Source organism: Taudactylus pleione, unplaced genomic scaffold, assembly GCF_031769625.1.
Source record: "Taudactylus pleione unplaced genomic scaffold, aTauple2 ptg000522l, whole genome shotgun sequence".
In the NCBI taxonomy this organism is placed as follows: domain Eukaryota; kingdom Metazoa; phylum Chordata; class Amphibia; order Anura; family Myobatrachidae; genus Taudactylus; species Taudactylus pleione.
Genome location: NW_028284924.1, coordinates 2,888,498 through 2,909,109, shown reverse-complemented (window position 1 = coordinate 2,909,109; position 20,612 = coordinate 2,888,498). Strand labels below are relative to the sequence as shown.

General features: G+C 41.1%; 1 protein-coding gene across 3 annotated transcripts in view; it reads left to right on the top strand.

Moving 5' to 3' along the window:
- Window positions 1–14,798: 14,798 nt before the first annotated feature.
- Window positions 14,799–20,612, top strand: part of KCNK12 (potassium two pore domain channel subfamily K member 12) — a 232,546-nt gene continuing 226,732 nt past the window's right edge. For all 3 annotated transcript variants that reach the window (XM_088450688.1, XM_088450685.1, XM_088450686.1), the window contains exons 1-2: window positions 14,799–14,994; window positions 15,381–16,451. In XM_088450688.1, coding sequence (XP_088306814.1) covers window positions 16,109–16,451 — 343 coding nt within the window. In that variant the 5' untranslated portion in view covers window positions 14,799–14,994; window positions 15,381–16,108. The remainder of the gene's footprint in view (window positions 14,995–15,380; window positions 16,452–20,612) is intronic.

Here is a 20,612-nt window from a genome sequence, read left to right as displayed (position 1 = left end):
TAGGAAAAATTTAAAATCGCCCATAAAACAATAGCTCGCCTATGCTTTTTTTTTACAAGAATACAGGTATAGACTTTTCCATTGTGTTATCGTGGTCCTATTGTGATGCATTAGCCAGAGACCCCAAGGGGCACTGCTTAGCCTGAGTGTCTAAATAGATGTTGTCCCTGCCACTACCTGGGTTTATTTTCCTCTCTTTTTCCTGATGTCTCTCTGTTTCCTACTCTCTCTCTCTCTTTCTCTCTTCATGTCTCTCTTCTTTTCTCCTCCTCTTACTCCATCTCTCTCCGCTCATCTATCTATTTCTTTTAGTAGCGCTTGATGTTATTATATAGAATATCCTTAGGATTAAATTTTTTTCTTTAAAACTTTACTATTGTACTTTTTGCGACTTCCTCACTTTTTCTTCTCTACAGAGTGTTTACTTATCTCCATGTGACCTGTGCATGAATTCCTGGGTGCTTTTTCCTTTCTTTTATACATTTGTACATTTTTGGTTGCAGATAATGCTGTGATGTTGTTACTGGGTGATTATCAGAAGTGGCTGTGTTGTCAGCATGAAGCAGCATGTGATGAGTAAGTATTGGAACAAAACAGAAGAACTGGAACTCTCTAGGAGTAACATCTCTGAGGGGGTGGGAGGGGTCACCCAACTGTCATTATGTTCCACCGTGATGACATAATTTCTATCAGCAGTCCATTTTATTATATAGATTATCACCTGGATGTCCCATCTTGCCATTACAGAAAATGTTTCAAGTGCCCGAGGGGTACTAGTAACCCAGATGGAGAGCCACTGAAACGTTGATGAAACATTTATACCATGAAAAAAAAGGATAAAAAAATCCCTAATTCTAATTCACTGTCCAAAATGCATAACACAAGCAGGATACCAACTGTTACGAACAGCAATAAAAGCAAACAAGGTAGAAAAGTAAAGTACTTTTCCTGTGGGTTTATGGCAGATAATACCAGATAATGAGAACTTGCTATGTTTCTAACTGCATATCCAATAACAAAATATAGTAATTGCAAAGCACAGTAAAACATCATGATCACCTAATTATATGGCAGAAGCCCAGCAGAAGTAATTGCAGATGAAAGATGATCTGAGACCGATGTAATATACATAAAATACTTTTGAAAGAAACATGCAGATAGTGTTCTTGTGAAGGGGAGTCCCACCGAATGTCCCCAATTAACCAAGGGAAAGAAATATGGCAGGAAATCTAAATCTCTCCTGAGGATGAAATAAATCAGGGAATTAGAATAAATGTAAGAGTTATGTGGAATAGCATTCCAACAAAAGGTGTACTGAATAAAAAGCTCCATGCACTGATGTAGTTGTTCCCATATGTCCATTTTTGTTTAGCTTAAATGTCCACCTACCATCATAGAGAAAATGTTGGATACACTCTACTAGACATTATATCTAACAAATGGAAAAATAAGATATGCAGCATAATTTACAAAAATTACCTTTAGCATTAAAGAGATAATAACACTTGTACTAACACTGCTGTATTCAGCCTCATAACTTTTCACGGTAAAAGTCTGCAAGTTAATAAAATACAAATTGGATACATAAATTTTCTTTTGTGTAAAGGTGCATGTAACACAGCAATATTCCCACATCAATTTTATAGGAACCTTAATTACAATTTTTTTGCTGGTGTGGGACTTTGCTTGCAAGGATAATATATTGACATATTTTAATTCTAAACAGTACATTGTGCGCAAGGACTGTTTTATGACATGTTTTTCATGAGGGGTGCATTGGGAACTTAGGGGGTCATTCACAGTCGATCGCAAGCGCTGAGCGCTCGCAACTGAACCGATGTTGCCCCACTGGGCATGCGCACAACGGAGCCGGGATGCTCCGTCGCTAGGGTCTCGTCACAGACGGGGCGAGCTGTCGATGGTGAGTGACAGCTCGCCACGTTTGGGAGGTGGGCAGGGGGCGTGCCTGCCCAAACGGAGGCATTCCCGTCGGAACGCTTGCCATTTGGGGGCGGCCCACTGACATCATTGCTGATGTCAGTGGGAAGCTTCCTGCTCGATCAGAGCAGGAAGCTCCCTGGGGCTTACGAGTGCCCAAACCCAACCTTAGGGTCTGGCCGTAAACCCCGATGGTCGCGATGGTCTCAACCATCGCGACCATCACCCATGTCGGTCGCTAGAGCTGTGGGTGTTAACCTACAGCTTAGCGATCGACAAGGAGGCGGTCATTCTTGATGCAAGCAGCCGCCCTGATTCAGAGCGACCGCTTGCAACTAACAACTGCCTCTGTATGAGGTCCTTAAAGTGGCCTTGCAAAAACTTATGAAAGTGGCCTCATGTAAACAGGACCAAATCAACTGTACTTGAGGAAAAACAATACCCCTAGCAGTGTACAACGAAAAAGGAATCCCCATGCCTCTGGCTACCTGTACCCAAAACAGGTGACATACAATACAAAGAGCATCCTAGTGACCAATATACAATATACATACAATTCTAAGGACTGTCATACAATACAGAGAGCATTCTAATTACTAATATTCAATATAGAAGGTATTTTAGGGGTGGCATATAAAACAGTGAACATCCTAGTGACCTCTATAAATTGCAGACAACAATTTAGTTATAACATTATAATACAGACGGCATAATAGTGACCACCATACAATACAGAGAGCATCAAAGACATGGCTATATAACACAGAGTTCATCCTAGTGATTTCCATATAATACATATAGCATCCAAGTGACAGACAAATGAGAGAGTATCTTATGGACCAGTATACAATACAGAGAGTATCTGAGTGATTGCCATACAATGCAGGTAGCATCATACAGACCACCATACAATGCAGAGAGCATCCTAGTAACTGTCAAACAATACAGAGTGCATCCTAGTGACTGCCAAACAATACAGATATCATCCTAGTTAAATATCTACACAGTTACTAACCTGCCCAAGGTATCTGAATCCAACAGACTGAGGTTTCTGAAACAGTATAAAATACATTACATACATGGGGCAACAGCACTGTGGCATACAGATACGTCTGGGGTAAAAATATGATGGGCATCAATTTGACAATGATGACTCTCAGAATCTTATGGCAGACAGTGTGACCAAACTGGCCTGGAGCTGGTAACTGCTTTTGCACATTTATTGCCCCCCTACAAAATTGTTCACCAGCCCTGGTTATAGAATTGATAAATGATGTACTGCTGGCTATTCATTTATGAAGTGTGACATGCTGTAATTTATGTACTTTACACTACAGACACATCAATTATAGTTATCAAGTTGATTATATTGACTTCTGTATCTTTTTACAAGCCCTTAGAGATGCTCACTGGATACCTCCTACCTCCAAAGAGGTGTATGTAAAGATGAGTCCCAGTCCAATTAAGCCTAACTTCCAGGGAAAATTATACACTTAGAAGTGTACATCCTTATTATACTGAACTTGCATGCTAACAGTCCCTGATCCTCCTACCCAGTGCTGCAAGTACATTATACCCCTCATTATGCCCTTCCCTTGTAGACTGTAAGGGGCATATTTACTAAAGTGCAGGTTTTTAGAAGTGGAGATATTACCCATAGCAACCAATCAGATTCTAGCTATTATATTCTAGATGGTGATAGATAAATGATAAGTACAGTAGAATCTGATTGGTTGTTATTGGTAACATCTCCAATCCAATAAACCTGCAGTTTAGTAAATAAGCCTTTACCAGGATGGCCCTCTTCCCATGGTCTCTCCTCCTAGCACTATCGCTGACAACAGAGCACCTTATTCCAGTCTTCCATTCTCCCCAGCAACTCTGATCCAGTCTTTCTCATTGGCGTAGATGTACTCAGGGTTGGACTGGCCCACAGGGGAACAGGAGAAACCCCTGGTGGGCCCCACTGCCTGAGGGCCCACCCCCTCTAATAGGAATCAGGTTGCAGACTGTGCACTTGCATTATACATTATATTATACATTATATATATGTTACATTATACTTCACAGGACTATGGTGTGTTTTCTACAATGCATTGCAGTTATTAATCTGGTACATTATCAAGCATGCAGCAACAGTATTTACTATAAATATATTTTTAAATGGGCCCCAACCACACCCCTAAGCAGGTACGGACTGGGGCTACTCAGTCCCATCCTTGCTCACGCCTGCAAAAGGGACATGACCTCGCTCAAAGGGTGTGTGGCCAAATCTCTCATGGACGTATTACGAGTCACAGGGCGTGGCCTCTGCTCCACACCCCCATCCCGGCCGAGCAGAGCGCTGGGAGGCAGAGCTGCTCAGCTGGGGTTTGCAGCGGGCCTGGCCCATCTGGCCATCGGCCCTTTTGGCATTTTGTCAGAAGTGCCAGATGGGCAGTCCGGCCCTGCCCCTAAGTGTGGGCTCCTATCACTGAATTCCCATGGTGGGGCCTTCATGCCACAGTCCAACACTAGATGTACTAAGTTTTGCAGAGAGATAATGGGGGAATTCAATTAGCTGTGGTACTGTACTTTTCCATCGGCTAATTCAATTAACCATGAAAACTCTGACCTTATCGGGGGGCCTGACCTAATCTTTTTGTCACCTAAGTGAGGCAAACGGCCGGCAACATTGGAACCTTGATCTCCCTACACAGACTATTATAACATGTGCAAACAAAAGTGTTTTAGAAACATGGATATGTACTAACCTTTTTATTTTTACAGGTATTGTACACACATTGTTCACATTCTAAATTTACAAAAACACATATAGTTTACAAGGGCAATTCAAAGCGAATCACATGATCAAATCAATCTGACCTCCCACCTCACCCAGGAAGTGGGCAGCAGAGAGTGGAAGACTGGCCTCCGCTCCATGGAGTACCCAAATTTGGCATCTTATGGAAATTCCAGAATGTGGGTGTAACTACCATAGGTGCAAGGGGTGCAGTTGCTATGGGGCCCAGAGCTGAGGGAGGCCCATCTTCCTTGTCAAAGTTGCATGTGTTAGATACATTTTTCACCATTGGGTGGTACATAGGGGCCCTTACAAACCTTTGCTATGGGGCCTTCAAATACCTAGTTACGCCCCTGGTAGGCAAGTATGCTGTCCAACTAATGATTTTGACATTAGACCAGATTTAATGTTGGCTTTTCTCTATCATGCACTCACTGGCAATACCAGTTCATGCATGTGTGTGTATAGCCGTAGTTTTGGGCACCTCTGGTCAATTTGCAAGTTTTACTGAATCTCTAAGTTCACTTTTTTTAATGCAAAATGAGTGTTTATTTGCTGAATATAACAGAAACACAACAATGAATGTGTCACATGTAACCGTCTGGCTACCCTGTCAGCCAGTACTTAGCAATAACCCTCCCAGCTTATTCTACTCACCTTACAGTCTTTCTATTCTTGCTGTATGTATTTTTTTCCCTACTCCTCCTTACAGTAGGTCTAACTGCATGCACAGTATGTATGAGAGCTCCACTTCGATTTTCAATAATATTTAAGTCTGAGTAATGTGAAGGCCATTCCATAACAGTCATCTTTCTTTCCTGTAAGAACGTCACAATTGATTTTGATTACATTGGATCGCTGTATTGATAAAATATCCAATCTCCTTTCAACTTCAATTTATTCACTGACGCTGGGACATAAGCTGCTAGGAATTGTTGATGTTTAGAGTCCATTCTGCTTTCCACTTTCACCAAAGCATGATTGATCTGCCCGAGCAGAAATGGATTAACAACAGAGCAACTGGGACGGTCCCCCAGGGACCCCTTTAAACTAGGGGGCACCCACACATAGCTACATTACCAGCATGGGGGGCACTGTGGCATATGTGAACTGGGGGCACTACACTGTGGCATAATATGAATTGGGGGCACTACTGTGTGTTTAACACATTTGTGAAGCCTCGCCGCACATACTTTTGCCAATTTTAATCAATGACAGCGCAATAGTTCAAGATGTGTCAAGACACACTAAAATCAGAGAATAGACATGAGCGGTAGTTCAAATAGTAGCTTGGAGTTAAATAAACACAGTTCCTTAGTTAGGAGGACCTAGATAATAATCAAAATAGTCCCATACTTTCGGCAGGGTCATGGTATGAAATGATGACATTCAGAATGTCGACACCAGAATGATAACATGGTCTAAATGTCGACATTGCATTTGTTGACCTGGACGTTATGTCATTATGTGACATGCCAACATGTACAACATGGACTTGGTCATAATGATGACATTGCATATGTCGACATAGTGTTTTTACAGTGTTAGAGCCCTAACCCTACCCTAAACCAAGCCCAAAACCTAAAGTTAACACACTGTCAACATTGTAATATAGACAAAATAATTATTCAAGCACTGTTCCAATGGGGTCGGATATTCAACCACAATAAAAATAATAAATAATATAAGATAATAAGATAATAATAATATAAAACATAAAAAAAATATTATACTTCAAAATGAGTCCCGGACAATGCTTAGAAAGTACTTAAAAAAGGAATTAAAATATAGTCACTGTCAGTGGAATCACATTGTCCTCCTTTGTTGTATTTGAAAACAAGTAAACAAGGTTTTCAATTTTCTCCAATCCTTCACATACGGCATATATAATAAAAGTTTTGGTTCCTCAGTCTGCTATTGTTCAACACAATGGACCATCAAAGTGTCAGTGCACCTCAGAATAAATCAATAAAGGGAATGTCATAGTGTAAAAACTTATTGATTTATTCAAACAAGCAAACAATAAGTACAATATAAAAATCCAAAACACAGATTTGAAAGGGCTGTGTACCACAAATGACCTTTTCTGAAAGGCACAATATTCAGCATATAGGGATATTAAATTGATTTTGGACCATCACCACTGTTTGACATCAGTGGTGCTGGTACTGTGGACCTGAGGAGGAAAGGTGATATTGCTTTATTGGGGGAGCAATCAATTTAATACACCTATATGTTGGATATTGTGCCTTTCGTAAAAGGTCATCTTTGTTTATTATGTTTATTGTGGTTGAATATCCGACCCCATTGGAAGAGCGATTGAATCATTATTTTGTCTATATAATTGTGCTGTGTTTGGTGATCATCACGTATATTCGAACTGCACTTTCCTGTGTGGATGGCAGGCAGGATTTTATTATTTGTATTACTGTCGACATTGTGACTGTCAACATTCACAATGTCAACATTATGTCCATGTCAAAATTTTCACTGTCAACATTTCGAGCATGTCAACATTCTGGATGTCAACATAACGAATATATAACTTTCCGGCTGACACTCAGTGTGCCACCACTCCGATGTTAGATGGAACCAACTCCGTTGATGCTGCAAAGTTAATGTTATAAAGTAGTCGACCATGGTGTTGGCTTCCCGATGATGAGCAACAACAGGTCAATGTCTTCAAAGTTACCTGGGTGTTACAACACTTTAAAAAGTTTAATCATTGTTAGAAACTTATAGTATTGCCTGATCTCAAGGTTGCTTTTTATAGTTCTGGTTTGAGAGATCATATAACGTGGGACAGATATATGGAATTATGACCTAGCAGGAAAAATGTGGATATATTTTTGGTCTTGGTTCTTTTTTATTTTTTTATTTTTTTTTTAGTTTGATCAGATCTACATTTAAGTGGACCTTTGGAACGGAAAACACTACATGTGACTGAACTCCTACCATCTACACTGATTGAATCAGGCCACCAAACACTCGCTATTAATGACTAAGATATGTATTTCTTTTTACATTTGTCAGTAATATGGTGATATATGATTCATACCTAATTTGATCAATTATTAATCATTGTATGACATTATTTCACAACTAAGTTCAATACCATGAATGAACTGTCATCATTCTTGTTAAGGTCCACATTCCACTGCGCTGTAAATTCTAAGAGATTGGCCTTCTCTACAGGGCCCTGCTCAGTCTGTTTCCATATCTGAGTGCTTTAAGTCTGTTGAATTGAATGTATCAGCTTTAAGTTTAGTGTCTACATTGACGAAATTATGCCGGTTACTGGAGATCAGATCATATTACATATACTCTTTAGTCTCCTTTTTTAGTGAAATTTCACCCAACGCAACTAATACAGTAGAACAGGAGATGTCTTACTTTCAGTATAGCTGATATACAGGTAGTGCATCTATCATCAATAGCTTGCAGAAATGTGACCATGACCAGGACATAGCAAATATGCTATTTACAGCTCATTGGTAAGACTGAGTTAACTGTCCAGTCCCTTAGAAGTAGAGATGTGCGGGTTCGATTTACTTGTTTTTTTTCGCCAAAATTATCGCAATTTCGGATTAGTTCGAATTTATTTTATTGGCTATCCAAAACACGTTATAGCCGAGAGCCAATAAAATGCAGTTTTTGAGTAAATCCGAGTAAAACCGAACCTGCACATCTCTACTTATAAGTGACACTTTAGTTGAGTAATGATCATATTAAAATATACCTAGGTTATAGGCCTGGAGAATACAACAGGGGGTGTTCTTGGGCATACAGTATGTGGTCGTGTGTCCTGAGTATCTCCTGAATGGTGAGGACCAATGAGAATTGCATGGCCATCAGGAGCAAACTCATAGTGAGACCACTTCAATGATAGCAAACATGCAGGAAATGAAGAGAAGATGATCTGCCTTGCATCAATAATAGATACTTCGCTGCCTTTGTAGAAATGCCTGTAGATCACCAAGCTGCAGATAGCACAACTCTTCTATTATTTTTTAACTAATAATGGAACCATACAGAAGATTTTACAGAATCTTTTTCCCACTGCAGCATGCACAATTGTTATTCAAGCTGTTTAAATCCTGTAAGGGCCTTATAGAATCAGCTGCTGAACACTCCACTGAACAAAAGTGACGCTTCATGAAAGTGATTTTCTGTTAATGGCCACCGACTGAACTGCGTGCTGATACGTTTCACACAGCTGATGGGGAGACAAGAGACTGTGAATGTCTTTTATCTATCGATACTCTTAATGTGTGTAATCCAAAGAGACAGAATGCTTTTGTTTTGTTCATTCTCATTTAGAGCAGAGAAGGCACCAATATTAAAGGATACATCCACCATTGTGAATTGTTTTTTTCTTAACACGTTGTATTGAGCGAATAATAAAAGTAATTCACATCCACTGAGATTGTCCTAAAGATGTGTCTTTCCTTCCCATACAGTACATAACCTGCTCCCAGACCAGCGGGAGCTGAGGATTTTCATTTGTTTAGATTCCCTTAGTTGTGATTTATATTATATAGCTCAGAACACTGGAAGACTAAAGAGTCACATAAGGGGGCTCAGTCTGAGTCAGGACAGGTCTCATTTAACAGGCGTAATATAGCAAATGATATATATGTGAGGCCATCGCCCTTACAGCTGTAATACCCAGAGATATTTTTATTAATGTAAAGACATATTATACCATATATCGGCAACTACAAACTAGGTGATTTGATTTTGAGGGTGACCTGGACGATAATAATTTTAGTTACAGAATGGAACACTCTACAGCAGTGGTTCCCTAACACGGTCCTCAAGGCACCTTAGCAGTCCAAGGTTTAAGGCTATCCATGCTTAAGCACAGGTGACTTAGGGCCTGATTCAGAGAGGAACGCAAAGCCTGTCACTGCTGTGATCCTGTACGCAGCAGGCTTGTGAAAATATGCTAATGATTCAGCCGCTGTCTCGTACACAGAGACGCCCACCTCCGGCATCTCGTATCTGACGCTTACGTGCACAAGTGAAAACATCGGAAGAATCGGTCGCACATCAATCCTCTCAGAAACCCTGTGCTGCTTCAGAGCGAGTATCCCACTTACGACGCCAGGGCCTCTCCAGCTGTGTATTCTGGGCGCACCTAGAAAATGGTCCTGACACACCTGTTTTTTTATAGTCACTCCCCGTTACCTATCCCAAATGCTGACTACCTGTTGCTCACTTTGTGAATAAAACCTCACTGCAGCTGTCATCGCTAGTCGCTGTGCATGCGCAGTGCGTTTTGGAGCATGCACAGTAGCAAAAACATCTAACATCAACACAGCCTGCAACTCTGAATTGGGCCCTTACTTAGTGCCTCAGTCAGTTTTGATTATACCATTTGTGCTTCCTAAAAGGATATCCTTAAAAACTAATCTGTTTGGGTGCCATGAGATCTGAGTTTGGGAACCCTGCTCTACAGTATGAGCAATATGTCTTCAAACATGCCAGTACTCTTATAAAGAACAGATAAAGCAAATAGTCCATTCTGTAAAAAGATAGCTAGAATCTGAGGGTTGCTATGGGTAACACCTCCACTTGTCCTCTTTGGAAGGTTTGATAAACCTCCCCCACCGTACTCGCTCTTCACTTCCTGAACATCTAGGTCTTCGGATTCCAAGTAGTTGGAATAGAATGACTGTTATCCATTCAGATGATGGGAATAGTTACAGCAGCACACGGTGTCAGGAGATGAGTTTGCAGATCATCTGTGAGGCAGTGTCTACTCGTACAATTGTTTTATTAAGGGCCATAGGTGACAAGAGCAGTGGGATGATGTGAGGAGAGATTTGTAAGAAAGCGGAAACCCATATATTATATTTAAATTATTTAAAATGTAAATAATGGAATGAGCAGCGTCCTCCAAGCAAAGTAAGCTGGGTGTATGATTGAAGTTCATTCATGGATCTTACACCTTTATGTGTAACACAGATGGATATACTGTATGAACTAAGTATGTAAGTAGAGGAAAAAACACAACTTACATTTGGAAATATCTCCTCCACCTGTCCTTCTACCAATGTTTAGCAATGTACCTAGTACAGTGTAGATTTCTCAACATACTGTGTATATAGACATAAAGACCATACAGACTACACATCCAGACTTAAAAAGCTAAATATGTACTAATGCCCACAGTAGGTGATTGTAAATTATCAATCATGCTATGGTCTTAGGGGTTGGGTATGAAATACCGGCAGTCGGGATGCCAGCTGTCAAAATACCGACTGCGGCATCTCGAAGCTCAGTATTCCGACAGGGGTACATAAGTATCCTAACCCTCCCCCCTTCTGCCTCTAACCCTAACTCTCCCTTCTTGCAACCTAACACTAACCCTTCCCTTGCCGCACCCTAACCCTCCCCATTAGTGCCTAAACCTAAGTAGAGAAAGGAGGGGGATTTAACCCCCTATTGTACCTCAGCACACTGAATAATACCTGCAACAATATATGAAGACTATATGGTCATAGAAATTCAGAGATATTAGTTGCATGCATTTGCAAACACATGGGAGGCTGCTGGGCCACGTCACGGCTTCTCTGTTACCAGCAGTCCCTAACACTAAGGGGTTCACATCCGGGGCGCAGTGCACCCCAAAAAACGACCAGCCCAGGACCCCCCCAGGGCATCACACGAAAATGGAAAAAGAGTGACAGTGCAGTGTAAAGTATAGCTGTGTGTGAGTAATCATTAAGTGTGGAATGAGAGGTTAAAATATATGTGAAAAAATACATGAATAATAAACAAACATAAAAGGTGATGTGAAAAGCAACTATGTGTATTAAGTGGTGATGCCCTGAGGAGGCCCAGCCAGACCAGTCCCGGGGGCCCTACGCCCAAACGCTCACCCCAAATGTAAAATATCCCAATTATAAGGCCTCATGATAAAGGCACATATATAATTTTGTCAAATGTAAGGCCTCATGATAAAGGCACATACATAAATGCATCCAAATTGAGAGCCAGCTTACCTGGGAGTCACCCCTGGGAACTCCAACTAGCACTACTAGAACCAGCATGCCCTACTAATGCTGGCTCCTTCATGCAACTCATAACAAACAAACAAAAATGGCAGCTGCTCAATCAATCTAGCAGTACTCATCAGGTGCATGAAAGGGAGGGGTCAGACTAAGTAGAAAAAGGAGGGGGATTTAACCCCCTATTGTACCTCAGCACACTGAATAATACCTGCAACAATATATGAAGACTATATGGTCATAGAAATTCAGAGATATTAGTTGCATGCATTTGCAAACACATGGGAGGCTGCTGGGCCACGTCACGGCTTCTCTGTTACCAGCAGTCCCAGTCTTCATATATTGTTGCAGGTATTATTCAGTGTGCTGAGGTACAATAGGGGGTTAAATCCCCCTCCTTTCTCTACTTAGTATGACCCCTCCCTTTCATGCACCTGATTAGTACTGCTAGATTGATTGAGCAGCTGCCATTTTTGTTTGTGCCTAAACCTAACCCTTGCTCCTTGGTGCCTGAGCCTAACCTTCCCCCTTAGTGCCTAACCCTAACCCCTCCAGTGGTGTCTAAACCTAACCCCCGCCGTCTGTAACCTAACCCTAACCTCCCCCTCCATAGTCTAACCCTAACCCCATCGTAGTGCCTAAACCTAACACCCCCCCCCCCTGCAGCTAACACGTAACCTGGCCCCGCTATACTTACTTTCGGGATGTCAGCTGTCTGGATTCCGGCGTCGGTATCTAAACTGGCATCAGGATTCAGATGCCTATGTTTAGTCCATGGTCCGGATTCCAATGACAGGATTTCAACATATGGCCTCCCTTCCATTGGCACCATAACTACCTCCCGATCTTAGGGCCTGATTAAGAGATGGAAGAAATTGCAGATCAAGCTGCTGTGCAATTCTGTCCAACTAAAATGCAGCAGGAGAGGTCTGTAGGTAACAGACACGTCCTTGCTGCATCTGCTATCCCAGTGCTGCGACCGAGGTTGCAGCCTGGGATCACAATCGCAACCATTGTTGCTGATGGTCGTGATGGTTGCTCCTTTGGCCAGGCTGTGGAAGCTGAAGCTTACTGCAGTCTGACCGGGTCCTGGCAGCTGCGAGGCCAGGAAATCTGCGTCCACTGATGCAGACCTTGACCTTGTCCCTCCCGGGAAATGGGGTGACACGCCCCCATTTCCAGAAAAAGTGGCCTGCCACGCCCCCTCTCTGCCCCCCAAATAGCGCAGCATGTCAATCTGCGAGCAAGATCGCAGGACCTAGTCTGCACATGCACAGATCCTAAACCACCGTATTCACTGAATCAGGTCTGAGTATACGTAAAATGAACAATCCTTGTAGCTGATACTAAATAAAAAGGACTATTTCACCAAATGACATCATGAATAGAACGTATATGTAATCAGTATTCCACACCATCTGCTCAGTCAGTACATTGCTACCGTGTAAATCTATATACATTGAGCTGAAACTCCCAACTATAGATATAAGCATGAAAAGTGTCTACTGAAGCCAGTTCAACATAATTTGGATTTACCGTATGTGGCATTTTTCAGTACTTAAATAAATTAGAGGTTGTTACCCAGGTGGAGTGTGGGATTAGTATTTTATTCCATCATATCCTAGTTAGTGATTTCAGTGAATTTGTAGAACTCCATATTTTAATATGAATTCATTAACTGACATTGCGCATTTGGAAAGTGTTCTTCTACACAAATACATATCAATTTGACTTATTTACAAAACTAGTGCAGGTATTTAGTAGCCCATGGCAACCAGCTGGACTTTCATTTTCTAAACTGCACTAGATCGATTATTGCTAATGATTGACTGCTGCAGTATATGTTATTGCACATTTAAGGGGTAAAAAAAATCAATTATGTTGCACAAATTAAAGTTGTGCATAGGCGTTTCAAAACATTTTTAAAAGGTCATAACTAAACAAACTGAGTGTTATTGCTTTTTACACATTATAATAACAATAATGCACTTATTATGATTTCTGCTATTATCATGTTGGATTGTATGTATACATAAATATTAAGATTTATGTAGTGTGCATTGATACCAGCTGCACTACAGCCACCATCAGTGAGAGGGAAAAGCTGGGCTGTGTCCCATTCTAGGTCTATCTTTGGTTCAGTTCCTGGAAAACAAGGATTTAAGAAAATGTTTATTTCAATGTAACAAATATGACAATAAATATCACTGCATTTTTCTTTCAGTGGACGCCTATAGCCCTGCAGAGAGCACCATTGTTGCCTACTATGTGACTCAGAGTGTAACACTGAGAACTGCACATTAGGTTTCAGTCTATAATTGGATAGCTACTGCCGTAGTTCAGTATATATACATAACCGGTTCTGTGCCAGACTGCTGCAAATGGGGCATTTCTATGTAAATATGTTCAAAACCATTTTATTTTAATTCCACGAGCTCTCTCTGCACCCTACCAGGTTCTTAAAACAAATAACTAAACCTATGCTCTCACCCTTATCTTTATTTTTCCGTGATTGACCATGTGAATCCTGCTGCTTTGAAAGATGACAGGAAGACCAGCCCTTGGACTAAACTGAGCACTTAAACAAGCATGCAGTTTGCACTACAGTATTGGAGCTGTGGATCCAGCGAGACAGCCTCCAGCTCCCCGTCCTCTCAGTGTTATCGCTGACTGCTGACCTCAGAAGCACAGTGCGCAGTGTAACAGGACTGCGCTCTCCAAGGTAGGGTAATGCACAAGTGCGCAGTGTAGTATTACGGCGACGCTCTCCAAGGTGCTTAAATGTAGTGCGAAGTGTAATAGGACTGAACTCTCCAAGGTGCTGAAGTGAAATACACAATGTGGTAGGGATGAGCCCTCCAAGCTGCTGAAGTGTAGTAGGACTGCGCTCTCCAAAGGGGCTGAAGGGCAGAGCGCAGGGATGCGCTCTCCAAGGTGCTGTGTGCTCTCCAAGGTAGGAAAGTGTAGTGAACATTATAGTTAGACTGCGCTCTCCGAAATGCTCAACCGTAGTGCGCAGTGTAGTAGGACTGCGCTCTCTAAAGTGAGCCAAGCCTCCAAACTGCACGGGAAACTACACTAAGCTGATTATGCAACAGCAAGCGGCCAAAAGGGAGAACACGCAGCTCTACCTTCATGAAGATACTATTATTCTCCCCACTAAGACAAAGCGTCTTATTCTGTTTCCCTCGCTTGATCCATTATACTTTTGGCTGCAGTAAGGAACCTCCTCAGACGGAAGACTACACAAGGCGCAAGGTAAATAAATATGATTATTTTTCCCCTTACCCTGGCACAAAGTGTACCTTTGCATTGACCACCCTTTTGCAGAGAACGGTTTGAATTATTTTAGCCATTTATCCTTGTATGTTTTTTTTTCAGTATAGATTTTTGTTCAGCATATGTGGATTAACTAGTGCATTTTCTTGAATTGATGTACAGTACCCTGGTTTCTAATATATTCAGCGTGTTTATTAGCATATGTCCTGTGCATCATGATTATAGCGCATTAGCTTTAAACTATTGCTGTGTCATTACATAGGGTAAACGAGACACTTTGCCAGCCACCATCGTTTTTGTGCCTTTGTCTTTGTAACCACACAATGCAAAAGTTGACAAGCACCGTTTATTATTTGTAACCCAAGGTACAGGAAGACAAGAAGAGAGACACATCTAGGATCCGCAGAGGTCACAGGTACTGGGATGTAATGAGGATAGATGCTGTGGATGTACTTTGCCTATTATAATCGAATTAGGATGCAATGGATACAAATGTGTAGGGGAATGAATATGGATTAACGCAGAAGGTCACAAGCAGGATGATATAGTATTCACTAAGTGCATATGGGATTTAATTCGTTCAAGTATGACTGTGGAACATATCACAATGACAACATGTGGTCCTATATAGTGCACAAAATAATCACTACAGTACCACTATAGTATGCAGCAAAAGGAAGGTCCATTAAAGTCACAGTGAAATACAAGCAGGCATGTTCAGTGGGAAGAGGGATGCTGAAGGTCTCAGTTGCTAAGTGGAACCAAGGCATGCAATGTGGTGTGTGGCTGATACCTGGTTTTTAAATCAGCACAGGCATAAAATAAAATACACACCACACGCTGAAAGTCTCAAAGGCTCTTTTCCAGACAGTGGATTTGCAGCTGTCATCCCAAACATGCTATTAATATAGATATCATGAGAAGGTACAAAGTGCTAAAGTTTTGCACCTGCTGTCTCTGGAACCTGTTGAAAATGAGGTGATAAAGATTTTTTTTTATTATTGGATTATTCCCTTATGAAGTGTGAGCCAATGCCTCTCTATCCAATGAGGTGTTGGTTGCTGTCCAGCTGCCCTGTGGTGCTGAAATTTGGATGATGTCTAGCAGAGGAACTAAAGGCTGCTGTTGCTTACTGCCACTTAATGAAGACAACGGGCGATTCCTTCTTTTAGCCATTTTCATTGTACTCTACCTGATAGCAGGAGCCACAATCTTTTCCACCATAGAAAGGCCATCTGAAACTGTGGCTCATGATCGTTGGGATAGGATATTGAAAAACTTTAGCCAGTCGTTTAACATCAGCATCCCAGAGCTCCGGTCCTTCCTTAGAGATTATGAGACAGCCATGGCTGCTGGAATTAGGGCAGATGCCCTTAGACCAAGGTGGGACTTCACTGGAGCTCTGTACTTTGTAGGAACAGTCGTCTCAACTATTGGTAAGTCCCCTCTTACATCCTAATGACTTCATAGGGTTTGGTAGGAAGGTCACCATAATTATTACATTTAATACGCAATTGCTCTTGTGTCATAAAGAGTGTGACTTATTGTAGTTCATCATAAAAATGTCCTGATATTGTGGCTTTATCTGCTGTGTTCATTTGAAGATTTATGAATATACTGAATATACAGACAGGGACATGCATCTGCAGCTATATTTCTTTAGTATGTTTAATAGTGTACACTAAAAGTTACAATTCAGCAAAAACATGCATGCACACTGTAGCATGTTTTATTGTATGTTGTTATAGCAACTGGAGTGACTAACAGAATTCAAAGGTGCCCTCTATTGGTTTTCAGAAGAATTTTCTGTTATGAAAGCTCTAGACAGCATGCAGTGTACTGTATAGCACTTGTACTATCCTGCAGCAGACTATCCCCATAGCCTAAGAAGGAGTGATGGATGATATATGTGATATAATACACAGCCCATTGATTTTATTTGGCAGCATCTTTTAAACAATATACAGTACATTGATTTCATTTGGCAACATTTGCTTTGCCATAAACTTTTCATAATCAGTAATTAACCGGTAGATACCTAATTACAAATAGTATATTGCATAATACTTTATTCTTAGCATTTTACACTGAAAGAAATGTTTATGTGCTTTTGTTTTGGCTGTTTTTATATTTTTTTAACATAACAATATAGTCACTGTTTATATCTCTCTCAGCCCTGACACCTTACATTTAATTAAGCAATAACAATCTAAATTTATATAGCAATGTGTTATATTTGTGTCTGCATCAGTGACTGAATATGATGAACACTCATCAAAAGCAACAGCTATAACGGCTTACGTGCCCTTCTCTTGGGGTCAATGATTAGTTTTAGGCACAAGATAACATTTTTGTAATTCGCAGATATCAATTAGCAACGTTCTTGTAGTCCAGGCAATATGATTATAACTCTGAAACAAAGAGGAATGATTACAGAATTTATGGACATCTGAAGAATTTAAACACAACTAGGCCCACGAATCATATTTGTAGCCAAGTAAAATAAATGTCTTCTGAAATATATGCTAAAACTACAGGAGAGCTGTCTTTATGCTCCATATACTGTAAGTCAATGGTTGTTTGGGACAGTGATCTTTAAGAATGATTTGATTTATAAGGTACATATATTTATTCTGCCAGCTAATGAACAGTAATGGTACTATGTGTGTGTGTGTGTTTGTGTGTCTTTTACTTGCGTAGTGGCCATAATAAAATCAGTCTTCACAAGACTGAAGGATTAGTAACGTGATAAACCACAAAATGCCCAAAATGTATTGTCTTAGTTGGCCTTATTTAGTTTATAAGGACATATTTGGGGCCACTGCACCATTTTATTGTAATTGCACAAAGCAATATATAAGGTAATTTATTTATTTTATCCTAGTTGGAATCTTACTATAACTGCAGGCACTTGCATGGCCCTTTCTAACACTTTGAATGTCACCGTCTTCTCAAGCATATTCCAATGGCATGTGCATCTGCCCCGAACAGAGAAATAGATACAGTCTACTCTCAGCATTGAGTAAAAGGTTATAGACTGATCCATATTGTTACGTATTAGCCAGAGTATTTCTGCCATGAGGTCAGTTTCTCTCTGTGAATGATAGACTGAAAGAGCAACTGGAGGAGATACATATATTAAACTATTTTTACTTAATTATTCTCTCTTCCCCATCCTTTGTCCTCCTAGTCACCTTCTCTTGAATTAGTGGACTGAGGAGTGTGCCATAGACTGGTGTTAAGGAAGGTTATGCCAGGAGGCAATAAGTAAGCTTCATGGACCTTCCAGCATAACCCTCTCCTCGCTCTGAACCACCTTCAGATGTAACTTACCTGCTCTACCTTGCACTAATGAAGGATAAGGAGCATGGTGGTAATGCCACTTACTCACCAACCATAGTGCATCTCTTTTTAATGGGTTGTAGTCATAATGTCAACATTTTGCAGGGTTAGGATTAGGCTTAGGCAGCAGAGGGTTAGGGTTAGGCTACAGGCGGGAAGGGTTAGGGTTAGGCACTAGGGGGAGGGTTAGGTTACAGGAGTGGAGGGTTAGGGTTAGTCACTAGGGAGTGTTAGGGATAGGCTGGGGCAGCAGTGGGTTAGGATTAGCCTACAGGAGGGTTAGGGGTTAGGGTTAGCCATACTCATTGCCAGAAGTGCCACAGGATCTGCCGGAAGTCATCAGTATGTCTCCGTCGGACTTGGAAGACAGAGCTGGAGCCAACAGACCCGCCATTTCAGCCATTAGACCACAAGGGATATTTGGTCGACATCTGTATAATGCTGACATATCATCAGTGTCAACATTATGAATGTCACTGTGGTCATGGCGACATACCAAGCATGCCGATGTGTTCCATGTCGACATTACAACCATTTCAACATATAGACATTGTGAAGGGTGTCATGGACCAGGTGGACAGAGAATAATTTTTCAGATACCTCCTGCTTAAAATTAAAAAAGTCAGAAGGATCATGAGGCCCCACTTTAATGGTCTGTATTCATACTGAAAATCAAGACAATGCGAGCTGTTGCCCTTCTGGTCCGCTACATGCCTGGTCACACTAGGTCACATTGACCTGGCCCAGCTAATTCAAGTAAAGCTTCTCTTTTACAGTACTGTATATTAAGAATACGGCACAGGCAGATAAAGTAGGTATTAAAAGTCTCTGATTAAGTTATAAACACATCTACACATCTTGTTACCATAATTATAAAAAGGAGTGAGATTTTAAGTGTTCTTTATATACTGCGGTTTTAAGTTTTTATCTCCTTAATTCACCCAATTTAATCCCAAGAGAGATCTAATTTAGTTTATGTGTCAAAAAGAAGCTGAGAATTGTTGACCCCCTAACCAGTACTGATCATCACTATGTTCTAAATTGTACTAATGAGAACCTCAAAAGACAATTTCCTGCAAGGTATTCCCTGTATAGATTAATAACTGCTGGATTTACTAATCTCATTAGAAATATGCATACATTGCCTTGTTTCAACTACTCCCTAAAAAATACACATACTTTTTTTTTTAATTAGGCTTAAAAATGATGTTCGGCTTATTATGTTTTGAATATCCACAATATTTTAAGCCTCTCTGATATTGCAAAATCTTACATGTCCCCTTTTAATTTTTCCACTAGTGGAAAACAAGAGGTGGTATTGTTTTTATATCACAAATATTGCGAGAGAAAATATTGTCGATAACTTTATGGCTCGTTCTGAGGTATTCAATGAAACGCGCCATACATACAATAAAGTATAAACACCACCCGAATAGCTAAAAATTGAAGATGGCTTCAGGATCATTAATTGCTATGACACCACTTCACTCCTTTCATACCTCATGGCATGGTTATTAATCTTGATCAGACCTCAAAGCAGAATGAACTGGGAACTCTGGAGCTCATTCAGACCCGCTCGCTAGATGCTTTCACTCGCTCCCAGCATATGCAAATCTAACGTATGCCCAGCAAGGCATTAGCATGCCCACTATGTCTTGCTGTGTGATCACTATGTGTATGCAGATGCTCACCAGCCATTCATAAAACGCCCACTTGCACGTCATCTCCTGGAAGTGCATGAAAACATTGGTACATCGAGCACCATCGGATGTGCTCGCAGCGCTTGAGGTTGACTATACCTTGCCGCAAGCACTACGATCACTTCAGTGTGAAATACAACCAGGTGATGTGTACTATGACGCTGCCTGTTAATTATGTACGCCTCTGAAACGGTGTTGAAACACTCAGGCACGCCTGTGTTCGTACTTCCACTCCCCCGTTTCTAGTGGCCTGCCCCTGCTACCACCCACAAACGGCCTCTCCTGTCACTCATTCAACTGGACTGTCTATGCTGGGCGAGCGAGTGCTTCCCGATCTTTTGCAGTGGTTCCCGATCTTTCGCGGTGGTTCGCATTGTGATACATACGCATGTGCAGATTGCAAATATTGGCCAGCTACGAGCGACTGCTTCTTAGCGCTCAGGTCTATATCAGCTCCACTATGTGCAACTTTCCCATTATGCTAAACTGTAAAGTGCTTTGATACGTGCACAGCAGAAATGGGGGAATTAATGCCACTGAAGCCACCTGCATGTT